A 22369-nucleotide genomic window follows, 5' to 3' on the forward strand; every position below is an offset into this window, starting at 1 on the left:
TTGTGTAAGGCATAATCAGCTAGTTGGTCTACAGTTTTAGCATATATTTTAGGTTCTAAATTTGAGAATCTTTATAGATAGAGACCTGTGGGCTAAGATTACAGAAGGTCCCATCCACCAACATCAGCAACCTTTATGGCTAGAGCATAACAGAAAAGCAGATGTATGCTGCATTGAGACCAGCATACAGCTCCTGCTTTGTGCCCCCTATGTTTGATCATGTAGATAACCCAGAATTACCTCTGTTATGACCCAATAAGGACATTCAATTACACGCTAGCGAAACAATGGTAGTAGCGAGTCTAAATATGAACAGTTGTTATGATTGGCAGTTGGTGTTAACTTGGACAAACAATAACACTTCGGCTCAGGTTTTGAAAGTCTATAGCTCGTCCAATGCATCTTGGATACCTAATATAAATAGCTTTACAAAGGCTTGAAATAATGTACATGAAGAGTTAGCATGTACCTGAGCTAAAATCTACTGCCAAACAGGACCTGTGCTTGTATTTGGCCTGGTAAAACCTACCGATATTCAGGAGATTTCACTTAATTCATTCTGCTCCTCATTACTCACCAGTTTGGTTGGTGATCTCACCCGGAGGACACAGAACACACACGAAGCAACAGACAGGTTCCCCTTCTTTCACAGCCTTTCTAAAGCCAGGCAGGCAGCTTTGACTACACACTGAGGCTGGAACCTGAAAAACATAACCAAATATTCAAATCAGTACTAAAAAGAGTAGAGGGCTTGGCATTGCTATAACGGTCCTAGGCCGAAAACCATGTCACTCTTTTAGAGCTTAAGTTTTTTCCCGCATTCTAAACCCAACATACTTTTTGCTGGTGTTTATGCAAAAAGGTCCAATTATTCACCAAACCGGTTCAAACTATACTGTGCTGACAACCCCTATTAGAGTTTAACATATATGTAATTGTCTGAATCCTTGAAAGCTGTCTGACTTGGGTTCAACAATTCTCTGTATAGAATAGCAATGCCCTATTGGCAAAGACATGTTACTGCATTTGAAGACTTGACATCTGTGTTACTTTGCATTCTAACAATGCATTGCCCATTTGGCTCTGAAGTGGCAGTGAACTTCCATTAAAGAATACTGGGTGTGCTGTGATGTCTATGTCTTGGCTGCAACGGCCAATTCTGTGTTTGTGTGTGTATTGCTTAACAAGCTCTTGGAGGGATGCTTTCATGTTTTGTCATTTTCCTTACATTTATATTTTTGAAGAGTATTTAATGCTAATTTAGGAAACAATCCGTATTTATTATACTTATTAAGAGACAGGTAAATTAACTTAAAATGTATAAGAAGGGTACTAGGGGCCATTATTATTTTTGTGGTGTTAAATGTATTAAAAAAGCTTTAATTCCTTAATTAGTTTAATTTTAAAAAAGTGCATAGCGACAGACCGCCAATGCTTGTTTAACTGCTTAACTGCGGATGACAAGATTGCAATCTCGTCCTTTTCATTACTTACGTATGCAGGGGAGGTCCACCCCACCAAACCCCGGGAGGAGCACTGATGCTCCCGACCCCCCGGAAGACTTCCAATTCTGTGCCTGGTGGCCTGGGCTGGGGGGGGGGGGGCAGCCGTGATGATGTCAACGCACGCAACGTCCACTGATGTTATCAGGAAATTTAATTTACATGCCAGAAGCCTTTCAGTGAATTCTGCAGACACGGTTTTCCATGCTGCTTGCTCAGTTTTTGCCGATTGGCTTGGGGGAGAGCTTGTTCAAAAGGGGAGACCAGCAATCACCCTGGACCACCAGGGAATTGATTTTGGGGGTCCGGGTTCCACACAGGCAAAACTTCCCCTCATCCCCACCCTGAACTTTGCCACAAAGTTGGTAAAATGTTGTTTTGGCTTCTTTGCGGCATAATTGGTGGTTTGTTCCACTGATCTGCCCCAAGGAAGACAAAACTCCCACCACTATATATATAGTGGCACATTTGGGTGCCTCATCGGGCTGGCCCTGTACATGTGGGCCAGCTCCCCAGCCCCCTGGAATCCTTCTAAGGAGTGGCAGATCCTTGCTGCTTCCTTGGGGGGGGTAACATTGAGGGTCTGGCCCTATTCTGCCACAGAAGGGAAGAAGCAGCATGGACCACTAGGCCACCAGGGAAATTATTCTGGGGCTGGGGGTGTGCCCCTCAGGCCAAACAAACCCCCACCCTCACTCTACCCCGGCCAGAAATTGCCACAAAGGTGGCACAGTGTTGTTTTGCCTTCTTTGGTTTGCAGATGGGTGCTGTTATGCAACGATTTGCCCCCAAGTAAGGCAAAAAAAAATACCAGTGTATACAGTTTGGCAAACTTTGAGGTAGCAGGGGGAGGCTCGGTTCCTATGGCCAGCCCTCCCAGGAAACTCAGCTAGGAGGTACAGATCCTTTCTGATTCCCTGGAGGGGGGGGGGCACAATTGTGAGCAGTTTCCAGAGTTTTGCCACCCCTGAGGAGCAGCAATGGCCACTAGACATCCAGTGGTTCATTTTAGGGGTGGAGCCTGGGGGACCACTTACCAGATAAGCAGCCCTCTCCCCCTCTATATCCAAAAGGGACTGGGCATGCAATTTTTGCACTCCCTGGGACAGATTGTCAGCATAACCTGGCAATCTGCTCCTAGGGAAGGTCCAATTTGTTATGGCTGTCCTGGACCTCTGGCTGGGCTGCATTACAGCTTTCCCATCCAGGGAGGGATAGGGACTCCACCAGGCTCCCTGCCACTGCCACTGGGGAGGCAGGTGGTCGATCCACGTGCGAGGCAGATGCCCAAGACTGGGAGCAGCACCCCAGGGTTCTGGCCATGCCGTGTTAGAGCTTTTCCTTCCAGGGATGGCTTGGAGTCAGTCAACCCACAAGGGAGCCAGGCACCCAAGCACACCCAGCCATTGTGTAGCTCTGGCTGGGCTGTGTTATTGTTTTTCCCTCCTGTGTGGGACGGGAACCCCGCCAGGGCTCCTTGGGGCCACTGCTTGGCTTGGTGGTGGTTGACTCACATGGGAGAGAGACACCAAAGGCTGAGGACAGCCCACTGGATGTCCTGTAGCTCTGCCTGGGCGCATTACAGCTATTCCCTATGTGGAGGGACAGGGACCCCGCCGGGGCTCCATGGGACTGCCACTGGGCTTGGGGATAGTCGACCCACAGTGGAGGCCGGCGCCCAAGGCTGCTGACAGCATCACCAGTCATCCTGGAACTCTGGCCAGTCCGCATTAGAGCTTTTCATTCCAGGGAGGGGCGGGGACAACTCCATAAAATGATGTTTTAGAGGTCCAGAATGAGTTGCACACTATCAGCGAAGTATGCTAATGAGAGCTAATGAGGAAAGAACCCGCAAATGTGTGAAATGGTATATCTGAAATCTGCATAATTAATGGGGAGGCAAGTTATACAAATATCAACTTCCTCCAAATTTTTCAATCAAATTATATTCTTATAGGGAATTCAATCCGAGGCTGAAAATGCAAGGTATATTTCACTCACATGTCAAGGGCAGTGGTAAATCACAAATGGCATTTGACTGGCATGGGTTTGGGGGGTGGGCTCCAAAATCAATGTGTGACAAATGTTGTGTGTGCCAATTGTGACAAATTGGATTCTGTTCTGTAGGAGTACAAGGATGAGTTGGGGTAAAATGGTCAACTCAGCCCTCAGTCATTATTGCAGGCCAGGCCCATTGGTCACTTATAGTTTCACTCTGCCTGGGCATGGCAAAACTCCATGCCTTAGGTGCAGTGACTGCTAGGTATGGCGGCAGGCCATGGCCGGAGGCATTGGTGTTAGGGTCACTGTACCCAGAGAATGACCGATGTCCATGGCTGCCGATCCCCTTTTGTGAATGAGCCCAGCCTCGGAATGGGGTAGTATTACCTTTGGGAGTATCCGTCAAAGATCAAAGCTCATCTGGATCCAAATGAAAGGTGATTTCATATGTGCCTCTTTACCCTGTGCTTGGTCTTGTCTGTTACAGGTCAAACCAAAGGAAAGCTTTGTAATGGCAAAGGGCTTTTTTAGATCCTGACAGCCTTGCTCTTGCCGTAAAGGAAAAGTCAAGGCATAACATACTTCTTTTAAATGTCCACCTCCAAAAAGGAGGTTGAACTATATAAACGTCATTGGCATAGCCTCATTGGACATTATTGCATTTTATGAATCAAATGACATTATTGCACAATACAGGCCTCAGTGTTTAGCAACAAGCTGAAATGTAGCTGCCTGGGAATATTGACTATTGACATTGTGTGGGTTCCGCAGTAGCCAATACTGTATATATACTTTATCACTTTATCAGACAAACTACACGTATTGCGTGCCATTTGTGTGCAGAATATAAACAAATATTTGCCAAACATGAAACATTAATGACATCTATCTGTGGAATATATTTACCTTCCTAGTCCCCAAAAATCAGTCGCAACCACAATTTGGGAAAGTACACCGGCAGTTTTAATCTGAATATCTGAATATTTTGTTTTATTTAAAATATTAAATCAAGGGTCTAAAGGTGCTCCCCTAACTTGCAATGCTGTTGAAGTCCAACCAAATCTTTCAAATGGATATCGGAAAGTTGTTTACGGAATGTAAAATGCAACCCACCGGCTGTTGTCTCATTATTTGCGTAAATGACCTGACATATAAAACACAGTATGCATGACTGTTCTAGATAATAGGCTTAACTACTTTATAATACAGACAGACACATTGGTACTGATTGTTTGATTTAACTTTCTTTTGAGATTGACGAAGTTCTCAGATTAAAGTTTGAAACAAAAATAATGTAGTCAGTTTTCTCTGAATTATTAGCATTAGAGAAACATGTTGCTCGGTACAACACAGCTTACCATTTCTTGCACTAATTTAAATCTAAAATGTTGGAAAATATCTATGACAAGCTCTTGGTTCTTAGCTTGACCATACATACAATAGGTCGTCTTTTGTAATGTTAAATTAGTTGAAAACAATGTTAAAGTCTCAGGGTTTCTAGGGTTTCTATTCTTCTGGAATATTGGGAGAGCAGTGCCCAACTCTCTCACTATTCACAAGGAATCAGATCAAGCCGCACAGAACCCCAGTTTCTTATGCTCATTAAGGTATCAATTTCAATAACTTAATTGACTATGGCAGATCCCAACCAAGGCACTTGTCACTTCATATTTCACTATGAGATATCAAATGCATTCATAGATTATAAATCACAAAGCACATACACCTTGTATTATACTCCCGCTTTCAGTTAACTAGCACTTAAACAGGGTTCACAAAATATGTTTAATTGCTTTCTGGGATCTAATTAATTCTTTAGGACCTTTCTATAAATAATTTGGGGTCACAGTACTTACTTTTATTAGTCTTATCAAGGCCCAAAACAGGTAGGCACACTGACTGGTGTCAGGCAGCTCTGTCAGGTAATCTCTTCCTTCCCGTTTGTACACCAAAGTCTCTCTCAGGTAATCGGGGCCACTTTGTGAAAATGCTTCTGCATTCAGTCCATCTACAAAAGGCCCACTTCAGAAGATTTCACTGTCAGCTACTTCATGATGGAGTTCAAATCTGCTATTCTTGTGTTCTATGGCCTCTCTTGCTTTTCAGGTTTACAAAAAAACTCCTTCTGCCTAGGTGTTTGAGTTAATGCCAGCACACTTCACCCAAGATGAAATAGTTGACATAGCTATTTTTGATTGGATAGAGACTGTGATAAGGGGATGGATAACTCAGGGGCAACACGTTTGTCTTGCAAGCAAGACAAAGCAGCGAAGCACAGGTTTGAATCTGGATCCCGAGCTTAGAAACCAGTCATTGGTATTAAACACGTTATAAAAGAACAATTATAATTATAGGTTCTCTTCACTTTCACATGCCCGCCTGGGCCATCCTTGTTGCTTCGACTGGCCCATAGCGTTCTATGTGGGATGTTTTAGCTATGAATTAGACTTCCCTTTACGAATGAGGAATGAAATAGTCATTTGACTCATATATCTCTGACTTGTGATGTTACGGAAAATGGCATATTCCGATTCAGAAGTAATGCCATGGTCAGGGATCTCTAACTCAGGCACTTGACAATATTGTTTGCTTCAGGGTAACTAATAATGCAAATACATCCCATTTGTATCCTTGTACTTTTAATTATGTTCTGCAGCGGATTTCGTTCTTGATGTCCAGACTGCAATAAGCTGGTCTCAATTGCTTTTAATTATGAATTCTTAACATAACCTCAGTCTTACGCTCTTTCATGACCAGATGAACGGTATCCGGTCATTGCATCAAATACAAACCATCGACAGACCATACCATTGAAAAAAATGCATCCAATAAACCCCCATTGAATGCATTTTTTTCAATGGTAAAGGGTTTAGTTCGGTAAGAATGTGTTTTAATGATTTAAAAATGGGGATTTGGTGGAGGAGCCCCCATAAAAATTTTTTAAAAAAGGCATTCCATTTTTTTTTTTTTTAGATGCTTTTTTGTCAATGGTATGGTTGTCGATGGTTTGGCTGTCGATGCAATCACTAAGAACCAGATGAACATGTTATGTGAAAGATTCATTTCCAAGGTGATTCATTTCCATATCACACACCACCAAAATTCATTTAGTGAAGTAAAATCCATCAAATGCATGGCATATCTGTTGATGCTCATACCTGAGTGACATCTGAAGGCCATATAATCGCGCTGGTATTGATAGTGAGAGCTTGTCCCGGAGGAGCTCTGTCATCGTATATTCCCACAGTCACCTGCCTGAGGTTTCCGCCGGGACCCCGTTGCCAGTTTACAATGTCATACTGAGCACCAGCTTCACCATTGCTATTAAAAAATATGTCAGCTCCGCCTTTATTTCGAAAATGCACGTTCTGGAGGTAGAAAACAAATACAAACCATTTAGTAAAATCAATTGAGAGCTAACACATATTGCAGACCAATAATAATCAATGACTCCCTAGTCCCAGCCTTCCCCCATATCATGTAAACATCTAACAACAATCAGAATGATGCAGCATCATGAGTCTTCTCTTTCACTATCATAAATGAAAACATGGCTGTGTTTACGGATGTTGAGTACCCCAACACTATTGTTCTGGAAAGGCACACATGCAATGTAAGTGATCATTGAGTTGCTTCATTGCTCACTATTCTAAGGCCAGTATGGTGCTGTGGGCTGAAACCCAAACATAAATTGTTGTGAATCCACTAGACCTATTTTTTCATCCTTAATTGAAGGAGTGTAGAAGCTCCACCATGTGCACTCTTCACAGTTAATGCACAAGGTTGATAGCTTGGCTTGCCTTGCACCCAAATCAAGAGATTTGCAAAACCTACCACATCCCAGCAACACCACAGTGCTTCCTGGCTCCAGTAAGTCTAGTCTCCCTGCTTTCTCTATTAACTCAATTCGTCGGATATATAATAACACGGTGCATAATGCATGCATACGGTTGCCCAGTTTTAGGGTAGTAAGAACAGTTATGTTCCAGAGTAGGTATTTTTTCTAGAAAAGAATGCATCTCACTGAGATGCTCAAATTGGTGGTTTAAATCACCCAACAATAAATCTAGTGGAGTGGTCTCTACACTATGTAACCGTTCTTTGATTGGAGAAACTAGCTTGTACATTGTTTCCATCACATTCTGGCCAGCCTTGGAGGCCATATGTTTAGTTCTATACAATAATAATGATAATAATATGAAAATGTATTATTATTATTAATATTATTGTTTTATTTGTATAATACAGCCATATTTGGCTTTTTATACATAAAAACACAACTCATCGATAATAGACAATCCTTAAATATACAATAGAAACACGAGGAGATAATATAATTCATAGTAAAATGTAGACATAATGAGACCATAGAGAATGTGCCTTACTTACATAGCTGTCTACTGGAGTAATAAGAAAACATCTGCCACTTGATGCCATAGCTTTGTCATGTGGTATAACAGGCTGAAATCATTGCCGTCTAAATAACCCTGCCACAAGCAATCAGATGCCTCTGTCTCATTTTTCTTAAAATCAAATCCTGCTGCCAGACATGTTGTATGACAGGGGGAAATCAACACTTTACATTCCGTTAATATGTGTCTAAGGGTTTCGAAATTCATAGCGACGATTACAATACCTGGTGGATTGGAAGGGGTACTCCCTCTCGGATCGAACCTGGGAGCCAGAGTCGGCAATACATGCCCCGCGATTGGTGATGAGGTTTCATGTCAGACAACCCGACAAACCGGGGGGAGATACCCTTAAGAGAGGGCATACTGTGATGAATCTATCCTCGAGGGTTCAGATGCACGGCATTAACATCCCTGTATGTACTAATTTCAAGATGGAGTTACGCTCTACTCAATGTGCCGCTCTAGTGAATCACACAACGGGGCTAGCCATGGAGGCCATGCCTCCTTCCTGTCCAGCATATCCGGAAGGAGTATCCAGGGCTCCTTGCGTCGCTACTCTCAAAGGAGTTGTGCAACGCTGCATGAGTTTATGTACTCTCTGTTACCAAGGTCCTTAGGGAAATATGAACATAGAGTCGACAATGGCGATTAGGCAAGCGTGAGTCCCCAAAACAAAAAAACCCTAGTGCACCCAAAAGATTACACTTAATACGTAAATAGGATGCCACAATCATATTATATAGGTAGGCTATCAGATAGCCATTGCTACTGGTATTATTTAGCCAATGAACAACATAATTGCCAGAGGATGCTTTACATCCGGGTTAGTTAGCAACTCTTCAGAATTGATTTTCATCAGAGCTATTTTGCCTTGTGGACCCTATGGCCCTCATTACGAGTTCGGCGGTAACCATGCCGCTATTGGTGGCATGGCTGCCGCCGAAATCGCATCGGGGACCAAGTCCTCGGAATGAGGACTTACCGGGCCATTCCGAGTTCAGAAGGGCCGGTAATTCCTCCCTCCAAGGACCCGGACACGGTCCTTCCCCATTCCCATTTCAGCCCCCGTTGGGCTGAATGGGAATGGGAGAGGGAGCAAACAACGGGCCATTACGAGATGGCCCTTTGTTTGCTCCCTCTTCCCCTCGCGGGACCCGGTAATCACGCCTGGTTTTCCCAGGCGTGCTTACCGTGTCCCGTGAGGGGAACTCGTAATGCGGCGGTACGGAGTGAACGGCGCCGGCACCTTTTACGGCGCCGTTCACTCCGTACCGCCAGGGTCGTAATGAGGCCCTATGTGTAAGATTTAATACATGTGGCCAACCCTGTCTTACCAATTGTACATTTGAGTATAATAGTATAAATACAGCAATTTTCTGCAGCTGAGGAGGTAAGTACCAAGTAATACACCGTTATCATGCAAAAGAATTCCTTCCTCAGATAATACAATGTTTGATAAAACCCATCTTTCTTGTGCAGTCAAGGGAGGGAGCACAGGTCTACCATAGGATGTATTCATACAGCGTGCTACTTGGTAGACTTAGCAAGGAGTTGATACAGTTCCACGCCAATCTTGGATAATTTGTTCCAGGTGTTATAAGTCCATATTTTAGCAATGTACAAAAAAATCGGTCTTAGTTCAGCCTTATATAGATTCACAAATGATATTAAAAAATATCCAGCATATCTCCTAGCGAAATGCGTCAACCCAGCAGTACTGGAGTTAGCCTTCCCTTGAATGCATTCAAGATGGGACACCCAACACAAATTAGAGTCCAGAGTAGGCCTCAGATATTCATAGGTGCACACCAGTTCAATATGTAAAGTTCCTAATCTGAATTTTAAAGGCTTAACGGCTTTTATAATTTTAGGGCTAAAGAACATAGAGTTCATACTCCCCGAATTAATAACCAGGCGATTTTCTGCACATTATAGCAGTTGAGTCAACTCTGTAGACCTTTAGGCATAAGATCTAACAGTATCAAGCCATCCCGGCACCCAAGTCAAAGTATTTGCACCATACGTAGCTCGGGAAATGTGGAAACACTATTCACCAGGGCTCCAGACAGGTCGCTCAGGAAGAGATTGAACAACAGTTGGGCTAGTATACAACCTTGTTTAAGCCCAATAAAAGTGTTGATGGCATCAGTAACCCCCCCACTATTGTTCAACCTACAGTCCAGACGGTATGCCCCACCTCACCAGCTTACTCCAATGTGTGTCCCGGCACACAGTATCAAAGGCCATGCTAAAGTACATGTACACGGCACAGATGTTTAAGTTGCATATGTGCCAAGAGTTTTGGATCACATTAGTTAATGTCAAAAGGTTGGTGACGGTGCCAGCGCCCTTGCAAAATCTAGTCTGATATTTAGGGATAATTCAGGCTCAGCTGCCCAAGCAGATGGTTAATAATCATAAAGATGTTTTCATTTACCAGTTATTTGAAGTGCACCCTTTGTAAGTTTAGTGAATTAATTTCTAAGACAGTTGCACTAGGCTTGAGTTAAGTGGTTACCCAGATACTTAAACAACCACTTGGACAGTCAAAGTTGTGAATGGAGATAACATCATAGTTTGTGTAACCCTCAATATACTATTGTCCTCAAGCCCAGGTTTCCTGGAACCAAACAGTATCAAACTTCCTAATAAAAACGAATGCAATCAGAATCAGAATATGTTTTCGTCCAGACCAGCACTATACCAGGTTACAAGCCCAAGCTCAACGATTACATCCAGTTTGTTTAAACTATAGGATGTTTCAAAAGTGCTATCTATCAAGCGGGTAGCAATGTATAAATCATCGGGCCGCATTACAAGTTTGTCAGTAAATCATGAGGTAGATCAGCTTTTTGAGGTAAAGTAGAGGATTTGTATTTATATTTTATTTATAAGGCGCTCTAATCAGAGTTCCGCGCATAAAAAGGAATAGTACAAAAAGGAATGGAACATGGTGTAAATACCTAAAAGAGAGATCTTAAGACATAACAGAAATCAAATGTTTTTTGGTATGTGAGAGAAAGAGAGTGAGAAAAAATTGATCTGATATGTAGCGCAAAGGTATTGAACAGTTTGGGGGCTAGAAGACTGAATGATCAAAAACGTGGGCTTAGGAGCAGTCAAAAGAAACTGAGCATGGGAACGAAGAGAACAAGACGGGACATACAAAGAAACAAGTGAATGAAGTTTAAATGTAATGCAAATAAAGAGGAACTGTAGGTAAAATGTATTTCATTATTTGGAAATTTCTCCACTGGCTCCCGGTGGCTGCAAGGATCAAGTTCAAGACCCTTTGCATTGTCCACAAGGCTTTCTTTGGGCGGGGCCCACACTACATTCAACACTCTCTTCCAAAATACCTTCCTTCTCAAGCCCTTTGCTCAGCTACCTCCAACTCTCTAAGGTTCAGATGCTTCTCCAGGGAGAGAGTGGGGGGTAGATCTCTCTCTTCTGCATGTACCTCTGTCCGGAAAGGCCTCCCTGCCCCTCTCAAACTTGAGCCGGACCACCTGAAGTTCCGGAAGAAGCTCAAAACGTTCCTCTTCTCCTCTCCTTTCTCTCTCTTCTTTCACTGCTGACCTACCTGACCTACCTGTCTTCTGTACCGACTGGATGCTTGGCTACCCTCAGAGTCTCACTGGGTACCAGGCTCTTTCTTGATCAGTCACCCTTGCACTGCCTCCAGAATTACCATGCACTTAGGGGATGTAACTGTAGCCCTACAGTCCCTTGTTCTCCTTGCACTAACTAGAGACGCACTGCCTTGGCTGCACTTATTCCGAACCTTGCTGCCCTGTTTTCACCTCCCCTCTCCCTTGCACTTCCCGCCTCCCTTTCCCCTTGCATTTCTCATTCTCGCACTTGCACGATCTCAATAACACAAGGCCTAGTAAGATCGTTTGTCCCCCCGAAGTCTTCCCGTTCTTGTCTTGTCACGTCTAGAAACCCTTGTGTACAGGAGCGTTATTAATTATCATATCATATCATTTGTAAGGCGCCTATACAACAAATTATGTTTCAAGGTGCCACAAGACAAATATGGATAGGGGGGAACAAGGGAGAAATATAAAAAATAACATTCCTACTAGGTATTGTGACTTTTGGATCGTGCAAGTGCAGGAACAAGAAGTGCAAGGGAGAGGAGGGGGGGCCGGTCTGAGCAATGTGAAGTGCATGTATGGGAAGGGAAGTAAAGAGGAGAGGGTGAAAGTGAAGAAGGAGGGGGCGTTGAAGAGGGGGGAAGAGGGCAACAGGGGCTAGGCAATTGCTAAGGGGGCCAGGAGGGCAAGTGCCAGATATTGCATGGGTGCAGGGGGAGAGGGTCCCCATGCTAAGTGCTTGGAGTGGGGGACTGGGCGGGGGGCCTGGTGCCCTCTAGAACTGATAGAGAACCAGGCTGCCAGTCACTGCGGCAGATAGGGGAGTTAGCAGGATAGTGGGAGAGAGAAGGAAGAAGTGAAAAGGAGGGGCTTGAGGAGCTTGTGGAACATAAGGAGGTCCAGCTCAAGCCAGATAGTGGCATTCCAGAGGGAGAATCCTGCATACGATAGAGATCTACCCCCCATTCTCTGCATAGAGAAGCATCTGATCTGCAGAGAGTTGGAGCTAGAGGACCAGAGGGCTCTAGCAGTGAGGTATTTAGGGAGAGAGGGTTGGATGTAGAAGGGTCCCATGCCAGAGAAAGCCTTGTGGATGATGCAGAGGGTCTTAAACTTGATCCTAACAGCAACCGGGAGCCAGTGGAGAGATTTTCCGGCTATAGATATGTGGTCCATGGGCATGAGACCAAGGATACGTCTTGCAGTCCTGTTTTGGATTAGTTGAAGGGGGCAAAGGGAGGATAAAGGGAGATTGAGGAAGAGACTGTTGCAGTAATCCAGCCTAGAGAGGACCAGAGCTCTGGAGACATTGAGTTTCTGGGGAAGGTGAGGAAAGGAAGAATGCCTCTGAGGAGGTTGAGCTGAAAGTGGGCCTTCTTGGCAAGGTCTGTGATGTGAGGAGAGAAGGAGAGAGAGGAGACAAAGATGACACCAAGTTTTTTGCCTCATAAGAGGGTGAGGGGTGGGCACCCAAAGAGGGTGGCCATAGGGTAGGCGGGTAGGAGGGAGCTGGGGTCACAATGTGAGATCATTGGCAGCACACCATGCCCAATTCAAAAGATAACCAGAAATGTGAGTGGAGAGAAGGAGAAATTAAAGGGCGAGCAGGGATTCCGCAAAGTGTGCAAATTGTGAGTTAAATATGGAGCACAGAGGGGCAAGATGGGATGTGGTAAGACTAACAGGAAGACATGAACAGACCAATCCAGTGATAAGAAGTTTAGTAGCATGGCATGTGAGGAAGGTGGGAGCTTTGCAATATTAGAAATGTGTGAAGAAAAAGAGAGGGAAAAATCAAAGAGGACACAGATGTAACGAGAAAATGATGTGATAGAAAGAGAAATACGATTCATGTTAATAGAGGTGGACTCAAAGGGGAAACAGTAGAGGCTGGAATTAATAGGATTCCTGTCTAAGAGGCATTGCAGTGAAGATAAAGTGAGTGCATCCAAGTTTGGATCGAGAGAAGACAGTCAGAAATAGTAGTAAGAAGTGTATCCGAAAAAGCAGAAAAAGAGCTAAAGAGTTCTGAATCCTCAGCAGAAAAGTGTGATGTAATCCCAAACAATGAAATGATCGAAGACAAAGCAGAATTATACAATGAGAAAAGAAGAAGATCCAGCCTTGAGGAACTCTGTGGTCAAGATGAAAAGAGAGTAACTCTAAACCACCCCAAGAAAAACAGAAGGACAGATCAGTGAGAAAATACTTGAACCAAGAAAGAGCAGCACTAGAAAATCCCAAAGAATGTGGCGTAGAAGGAAGGGTGAAGCATGTATGGGAAGCAGCTGAGAGATCTAGCAAGGTGATAATAGAAGAAGGTCTATAGTGCCTAGTAGTTAAATGAGAATTAGTGACAGAACTGAGTTTGTTTTAGTAGACAGAAATGCCTAAACCTTGATTGAGGAAGAGGGAGAAGTGAGTTGTGATGAAAGTAGGATGAAACTTGAGTGTCAACCACACATTTCAAGATTTTAGAAAGGTAAGCAAGCAAAGAGATGGGACGGTAAACTGATGGTGCAGAGAAAGATTTTTTAAGGAGTGGAAGAATAACTGCACTCTTAAATTCAGTGGGAAATGTAGTAGAGGGAAGGGAAAGATTGATGAATCAAGTATGATAATACAACAGCAGAGGGAAGAGACTAGTAATAAGAGGAGATGGGCTTGGGTCTAAAAGAAGCGGTGGGGTGAGCATGTGGAAGATAAGAAGTAGTATCAGATTCACAAATAGAGGAGAATGACGAGAAGAATGAAGAGGAAATGGCGGAGTAATGAAAGATGTAGTGCTAGTGGACAACAAGGAAGAATGTATTAGCACAACTTTGCAAATGAAGATGTTCGCAAAGTCAGAAGGAGTACGTTATAAAGAAAGAGACTGTTCATGAGAGAGGGGAGGGGGCATATGATTTAGAAGTAGAAAAAGACACAGACGGAGCAGACAATTTGAGACAATAAGGTCTGAGGAGTAACTTTTTAGCAGCAACAAGAGTAGAGTCATGAGATGTGTGAATCGTAGAAAGAGAAATTAGGTCTGAGAGGGATTGAATTCTTTTCCATACACGCTGTGCATGTCTCCGTGAGTTACGAAGAGAGCAGAATTCAGTAGTTAACCAGTGTTGGGCAGGGTTGGTTGAAGGGCGGAAAGGGCACGCATGGTGGAGTAAGTACAGAGAAGTGTGAAGGGTAGTATTGAAAGTAGAAAGTGCAGAGTTAATAGAAAGAGAAGCAAAGGTCATTGAAGATGAAAGAGAAGAAGTAAGAGAAGATAAGAAGACTAAGTCAGGAAAAGGCTGTAGAATGCGACACAGAAAATATTGTTTAGAAATAATAGAGACAGGGGGCTTGGGAAGTTGAAAAAAGATAAGGAAAATAACATGATCAAAGGAAGAATAAGGATAAGAGGAAACAGATGAGGTTGAAGGCACAGAAGAGAAAATCCGATCCAGATTGGACCTGTAAGAGTGGGATGGAGGAGTTGGATATTGGAAATGATTGTAGGAGTCTATTAACTCAAGAAATGGAGAAGAACAATGAATGGTCGATGGGTGTAGATTAAAGTCTCCAAGAAGAACGTAGAGGAGAGAGGATGCAAGCCTGAGAGCAATGGGTCAGGGTCGGTAAAGAAGGTTGAAGGGATGGCAGGTGAGTGATAGGTAATCCAAAACAAAATGGAGCATGGTTTGGAAAAAGAAAGCACATGATACTCAAAAGAGGAGAACTGTGGTGGAGATCCAGAGATGGAAGAACATTATAGGATGAATTGAACAGCATGAAATTGCCACACCCCCTGCCAAGTTAATGTAGGGAGTGGGGAAAGCTTAAGAGACCAGTTGTTAGTGAAGAGGAAATATTTGTATTGCGATCCAGGTCTCAGTATGACATAGAAAGCACAAATTAAGATAAAAAAAGAATCAAGAATAGAATGAGTTTTGTTAAAAATAGAGTATGCATTGAGAAGGCCTATGGAGATAGGAGGAGGGCTGCAGTTAGGAGTAATAGGTATTAGATTATTAGGGTAACTGTAGCAATGAGAGCGAGGTGAGGTATGGAATGATAAGTGAACTGGCATAAATGCAGGATTAGTCAAGAGAAGAAGTAAAGTTAGAAGTAAGAACTGGTAAAAATGAGGAGCAATAAGCTGGAAATTGCTGGAATAAAAGGGCATATAGTCTTTAAGGTAGGCAGTCACAACCAGAGTGGCACTAATTGCTCTAGCTGGAGGGGAACATTATAGATGAGGGGTCAAATCTGACCCTCATGCCCCCCACACGACTCTCTACATGAAGACAGAGAAACGATAGATGTGACTCGCTCTTAGTCCCATCACCGCAATCATCGATACGAAAAATGGTACTCTCTTTCACAACCGTTCAGACCATACCAAATTGAGGTTTTGGACGACATGGAGTTGACATCAATCGATCAGGTTGAGTGACTGGAGAACCAGAAACCAATGATGTCATCACTGACATCACAATGTAGCCGCGTTTATACATGAAGTACATATCCATCCATTCATAAAGCTACATGGACATGCACTAGTTTATTGCATATAGGCACAAAGCACATGCTTATGACTTACTTAGGCAGAGGATGAACACACATGCATACTTCTACATTCATATCATTTGCCAATGCTGAAACCGCAAGATGCAGAAGAATTTGTATATATAGCTTACATTTGCTTAAACTGCTACTAACATGGAGAAGCCATAAGGGACACTATAGAAGTTATAGGTCATCAGACCCTGCAAGAGAGCAGACAAATTTGAGAAACACTGACAAGCTGGCATGATCGCTGCTACTCGAGGCAAGCAGAAACAGGACACCCATCCAAGGACCAAGGGGAAGCAGGAAAATTCCAGCTACGGCGATAATGAGCCACTTGCAGAAATACTGTCTAAAATCCTCATAATTACAGATGAAAGGGTTTCGTTTTGTGGTCTCGACACACGTGACCCGGACAGAGAAAACCGTTCCCAGAAACCAGAGGAAAGAATATACAAGTGTTGCCCACATTTCATTAAATGACTGCCCTCTCACAGGTTTAGGTGATTAGAGAATGGCAACATAAGACAACACTTCGCATATCCATGCTCTTTCTCATTACCTTGAAGTGGTTAATTCTGTGTGGACTCCCACGGTTGGGAGGACACATTTTGTCCAATCCAAATTCACCTTTAGTGTGGGGGTATAATTTGTTGCACGGGCCAATGATCTTTTGGCAACCCTACAATGGTGGAGCAGCACACAATAGAGACCTGCCCAGGCCCAGAAACCTCTTACTTCGACATTGGAGATGTTCCTGTTAGAGAGGATGCTAAGAGTTATAGGAAGGAGCTGGTAGCAGAATATTGTGAGTATGATGTGAAGAATTAACTACAATAGGATATTGAAGTGCATCTGAACGAGGAAGTCAGAAAGTGTGACAAAAAGATGGTAGGAGGTGATTGTCACAAGGTCATTGGAAGAAGATTGAGAAGGGCAAAGGAGCTGTGGAAAGGAGAGGATGGCAGAAGGAAGCATTCTAACACTAGAAGGATAGAAAGAGTTGTTCAGTGGATGCCAGAACAATAGGTTTGGGAGAGAATAATGCGACAGATTGAGGAGGATAGGCATGGCCGGTCTGCACATAGGTTGGCATTAGAGTAGGGATGAGGTATCAGCCAGTGTGGAACCTCGAGGAGCCATTTTAAAATAGAGAGAGTACATTGAGTGTAATGAAAGAGAACATAATAAGGGGTCAGGGTTTAGCCCTCATGTCTTGCCCAATGGCCCTGGCAGTCCCTCGAAATTGCAGTCTCCAGCTCCCACTCAACACAGAGCTACAGTTTTCCCTCAAACTCCAAGATGAATCCCATACGAGTTTGGCAATGTATATCAGAGCCTGTAACCTGCAGCATGTAGCCGATCAGAAGCAGGGGTTGGAAGCCTTTAAGCTTGTAGCTGAGAGACATTCAGAGACTTTCCAGGGGAGGAGGGGGGAAGGCTGACCTTGGAGAACTAAGAACCTCTTTGTTACCTTTCTCCACCCCATTTATTATCGTCACCCATCTTGTACAGCCATCCTGTATCTTCAGTGGCTCCTGATTCACTTTCTGTGTTTTGCTGTAGGCAAATATCTTGGTTCTGCAAAGAGGGTCTATTAACTAGTTAAAAATGCCATGTTTTAATATTGTGTTGATTTTTATTTTAGCTGCATTTTTATTTATGCTTTAATGGAAAACCTGTTCCTTATCTGAAATAAAGAATATGATGTTGATGACAGAGGAGGGGGATCTGTTTGGTTAGTGGGAGAAGAGGAACCATTCAAGACAGCTTTGTTTATTTGTTGTTGCACGCAAGGGCCTGAGCTCTGCACCTTGGTCTGTTTGGAGTTTTTCTGTGGCACGAGCATCGAGGCATTTGAGTCGAGAGAATACCTATCGCAAAACCTGCAGAATTCTAGTGAAAGTTATTGTAAGCATATTTTAAACTCACACACAAGTTAGCAGCCAGGGCTCAAGTCCTAAAATAAAGTGGGGGGGACCCTTACACGCGCATAGGGAAGGGACGGCACACGAACTGAACAGACACCAGAACGAAATATGCAAATTCCATTCAAATTATCTTTAACAACTGAGAAAGTGTAAGCATTTGCCAAGAGAACAATTTGTATTATTACATTGCAGGATACTTATAAAAGGTACGAACCTTTTAGGATTAAGGGCCTCATTATAAGTTGTGCGGAATGGGTTTAACGGCGCCGGTAATGGTGTGGCGCCGTTAAACCCATTCCACACTATTACGAGGTCCCCTCGCCGGGACCCGCTCTGGACGTCTGGTTTTTCCAGACGTCCATAGCGTGTCCCGCGAGGGGACCAGGGAGCTAACAACAGGCCCGTTCGTAATGGGACCGTAGTTAGCTCCCTCCCCATTCCAATTGAGCCCTATGAGGGCTCGAATGGGAATGGGGAAGGACCAGGCCCAGGTTCCCTGAAGGAGGAAATACCGGGCCCTCCATACTCGGAATGGCCCGGTATTTCCCCATTCAGGGAACCCGGACACGATTTTGGAGGCAGCCATGCCCTTATTAAGGGCATGGCTGCCTCCAAAGTTGTAATGAGGCCCAAAGAGTCTTTCACAAAAGACATCCTTTGTTAGGCGAATGTCAATACACAACATTTCAGCATCCATCTGCTACCCTATCTGTTTGGTCTTGTGGCTGAGTGTCTTGCTGCCCAATCGCGTGCACTGGGTTCGGTGCCCAGCCATAACACTGCAGACATCAAATGTGTATTTTTTTTTATTTTAACAGTTCCTAACACACATAAGGGGGACAACGGCCGCCCTTTTGAAAAAGTGGGCGGATGCCGTCTACCCATGTGATCCCTTGGCTTGAGCCTTGTTAACACCCCTAAGAACCATATTTACTTTGGAGGCAAGAGGTATGCATCAGTCCCCTAATACCAGCATTTGTTGCTAATATTTGGGGACAGCAAAAGTAATGTGTTTCATGTTTTGGTAAAAGATGCTAGCATTTTAAGCAAAGCAAAATGTTCGCAGAATCATTGATGGTTATGATCCATCTGCCGTATTGATTGCTCTATGGCACATTTAAATCCAATGGCTGGCAGCGGTAGACTTACAATTAGAATGCGTGCATTATTCAGACCTTAATATGTATACAGAATTCATAATGGACATGAATACTTATTTGTGTGTGCAGGTCAATTTCGTTTTTTGTAGACAAGCTGCCTGTGATTGAGTAACATTGTTGTGATTTTCCCTGTTTAAAGCTGGGCACCCATTTTTTCGTAATTTAACCTTTAAAACCAGTAATTTATATACTTTTATGTTTTGGTCAAAAGGCCTGTTTCTTGCCCAGAATTGTGGGGTGAGACTGTATGTCAGGGGGGTATTATTTTAGCAGTTCCCACTCGACGTAGTAGTCATACTTTAATCAACATTTATTAGAGGGTGTTGACTATACAGTATGTGCGAATGTAATGTCTTGTGCGATTCTGAAAACTGGCATTCCCTTCACTCTGCTTTACTGTACTGTTTGATGCCTGTGTGAGATCAATAACTCCCTGGTTCCGGAGAATAAAGAAAGAGCAGTGTCAAAGCTGAAATCTCCTCTTTCTTCAGTTCACTGTAACAAACCATTTCATAGAATTATATACCATGCCCAGTAAGCTCTTGGTTGAAAATGGGCCCTGCAACATAAGGGAGACTTAATAAAGTCAGACTTAAATATGCTTTGGCAGCACCAGGGACAAAATCAGAGGAACTAACCACTGAGCAGGTGACAAGAGTGTGTGTCATCCATTCTGAACCCCCTACTGGCATCCAGCTCGGGGAGTCCCAGATAGGGCAGAACTCAGCAGTTGACCAGCATCTTTGCCTCTTTCACTATGAGCCTTGCTTTTCTGTGTCCTGCTACTTATCTGTAAGTACTCAGCTTCACACTCACCATGCACTTCTCATGCTATCTCTTCCTTTGCCTTCTTCTTCTCTCGTCATTCTCCTCTCCTCAGAAACATCTTAAATCTCTTCCCATCCCTATCATCTCTTCTCCTCAACACCACCACGCTTCTCGCTCCACTACTTCCCAAAAGCTACTCCAACCCTAACTTCCATTACACTTCCTCTTCTCGCATCTACCGCCAGGCCCTCTCTATTCCTCAGACTCAATGTCGACGTGCTTTCACACCTCAGCGTCTTTCTATAGCACATTCTGTCTGCAATAAAACCTTCTTTACCTCACACTTCCTCCTGTCTTATTCTCCTTCTCTTGCCCTCGTTACCCTTACTGAATCATGGATCTCTCATTCTGACTCTTCAACCATATCTCCCAACTAATTGACTATCTCCCTCCTGATCACCACCTTACTGTCATTGGTGATGTTACCTCCCCTCTCTCTCTGCTGCGTTAGCCACTGACTTTAACTCTCATCTACATAACCACTTACTCTCTTCTGTCCACTCTCTGCCCAGCCATTCAAATGATAACTCTGTTGACCACATTCTCATCTCCTTTTAACTCTATGGGCCTCATTACAAATCGCCCGTTATGGAAACAACGGTGGCGGTATACCCGCCGCCACCGTTGTTTCCATGCCAGGCAATCACAACTCCTGCAGGCGGGAGGTGATGTTCCCGCCAGGTCTGACCTGGAAACACCGGCAGCATTACGAGATGTTTCCATGATCCACATTCCCATCGAGTCCCATAGGACTCGATGGGAATGGGGATTAACACCATTCCGCCTCCATGATTCCCGGAAAACCGGGATTGTAATGCCCCGGTAATTCCTGGAATCACGGAGGCGGAATGGTAATACGAGTCCGGCGGTAACCAGGCGGTTTTACCGCCTCAGTTACCACCAGACTCGTAATGAGGCCCTCTGACTCTAATATCGCCATCTCTCCTTATCCCTCCAATCAATCTATCGTCTTTGCCTCAATCTTCACTCCAGCATCTTCCTCACTCCCTTGATCTACTATGACTAGTGCACATTTAACTCCTCCAGACTCCCTGACTCTGAAATCTGATCTACACCACTCGTTCTACTCCTATGCTGAACTCATCTTTCCATCCACTGAAGAAGGCTACACTAACTTTAACACTGCTCTATATAGTCCATTTTCCTCTCACTACCCTCTTCCTACACTCACACTTAAATCATCCCCTCCACAGCCCTGGATTACACCTCTCATTTGCACCCTGAAAACAACAATGTGGAAAACCTTTTGCACTTGGAAAAGGTCAAGACAATCCCCGTATCTCCAACTCTATCTCACTGCTTTTCAAAACTATCCCTCTACTTTCGACTCTGCCAAACATGACTTCTATCTCTTTCATTTCCTCTCAATCCTCCCAACATAGGTGCCTCCAAAAATCTATCAACTCTATTCTCTCACCACCTAAACCCACCTCCATCTCCTCTATTTTGCAAATGATCTTGATGTATACTTTGCTTCTAAAATGTCTACAATTCACAATACCCTTGTTACTTACCTTCCACACCCTCCCTCTGTTCACTGTTCTCAACCCACTCCTACCCTCCTCTCTTCCTACTATGTCTTCCTTTTGCCCAGCCAACCCTGATGAGATTCTTGAACTACTCCTCAATGCTAACCCTTCCAGGGCCCCCACTGACCCACTGGTCCTGCACATAGGTCATTGTGTTGCTCCACATCCTGCTTCCTCTTCAACTCCTCTCTTGACAATGCCATTTTTCGCTCATCCTATGAGACAGATACTGTCATCCCTCTCCTTAAGAACCATGCTCTAGATCCTCACTGTCCTGCCTACTTTCCTTGTGTCTCTCTTCTACCACACTATTTCAAAATCCTAGAGTGAGTAGTATTTTATTGACTCACTGAGTTCCTTTATACTCACATCCTCTGGGACCCTCTCCAATATGGCTTCTGACCTCTAAATTCCACAGAGACAGCTCTTCTCAATGTCAGCAACTTCAACTCTTCCACTCATCATGCAAACCTTTCATCTATTATTATTCTTCTCGACCCCTCAGTTATCTTTGATACTGTCGACCATTCTTACCTTCTCTATACATTATCTCTCCTTGGCATCAGAGATAATGACCTCGCTTGGTTTGCATCATAACTTGCCCTGAGATATTTTCAGGTGTCCTGGAACAGCTGGAGCAACTTCACTCTCTATTTTTTTTTATTTTTGATTATTCGTTATTTTTGGTGCAAGCACCTTTACAACAAACTTAAAAAGTCATAAAAACAACATAAAACAAACGTATGCAAAACATGTATTCACTTACATTTGAGCCCTTTACAACAATTATTAAAACAAACAGATTAAAAGAAAAAGCTTAATTTGACATCAATTATTT

The 22369-nt window shown here is 43.7% G+C and overlaps 1 protein-coding gene across 1 annotated transcript in view; it reads right to left on the reverse strand.

Annotated features, from left to right (window-relative positions):
- The window catches only part of LOC138469226 (extracellular calcium-sensing receptor-like), a 189859-nt gene that overhangs the window by 35041 nt on the left and 132449 nt on the right, over nt 1-22369 (reverse strand). The window contains exons 6-7 of the mRNA XM_069609027.1: nt 6662-6871; nt 578-701 (exon numbers count right to left, since the gene is read on the reverse strand). Of these exons, the coding sequence (XP_069465128.1) occupies nt 578-701; nt 6662-6871 (334 nt within the window). The remainder of the gene's footprint in view (nt 1-577; nt 702-6661; nt 6872-22369) is intronic.

The sequence above is a fragment of the Ambystoma mexicanum genome, chromosome 1p (assembly GCF_040938575.1).
Source record: "Ambystoma mexicanum isolate Mex_15411 chromosome 1p, UKY_AmexF1_1, whole genome shotgun sequence".
NCBI classification, from domain to species: domain Eukaryota; kingdom Metazoa; phylum Chordata; class Amphibia; order Caudata; family Ambystomatidae; genus Ambystoma; species Ambystoma mexicanum.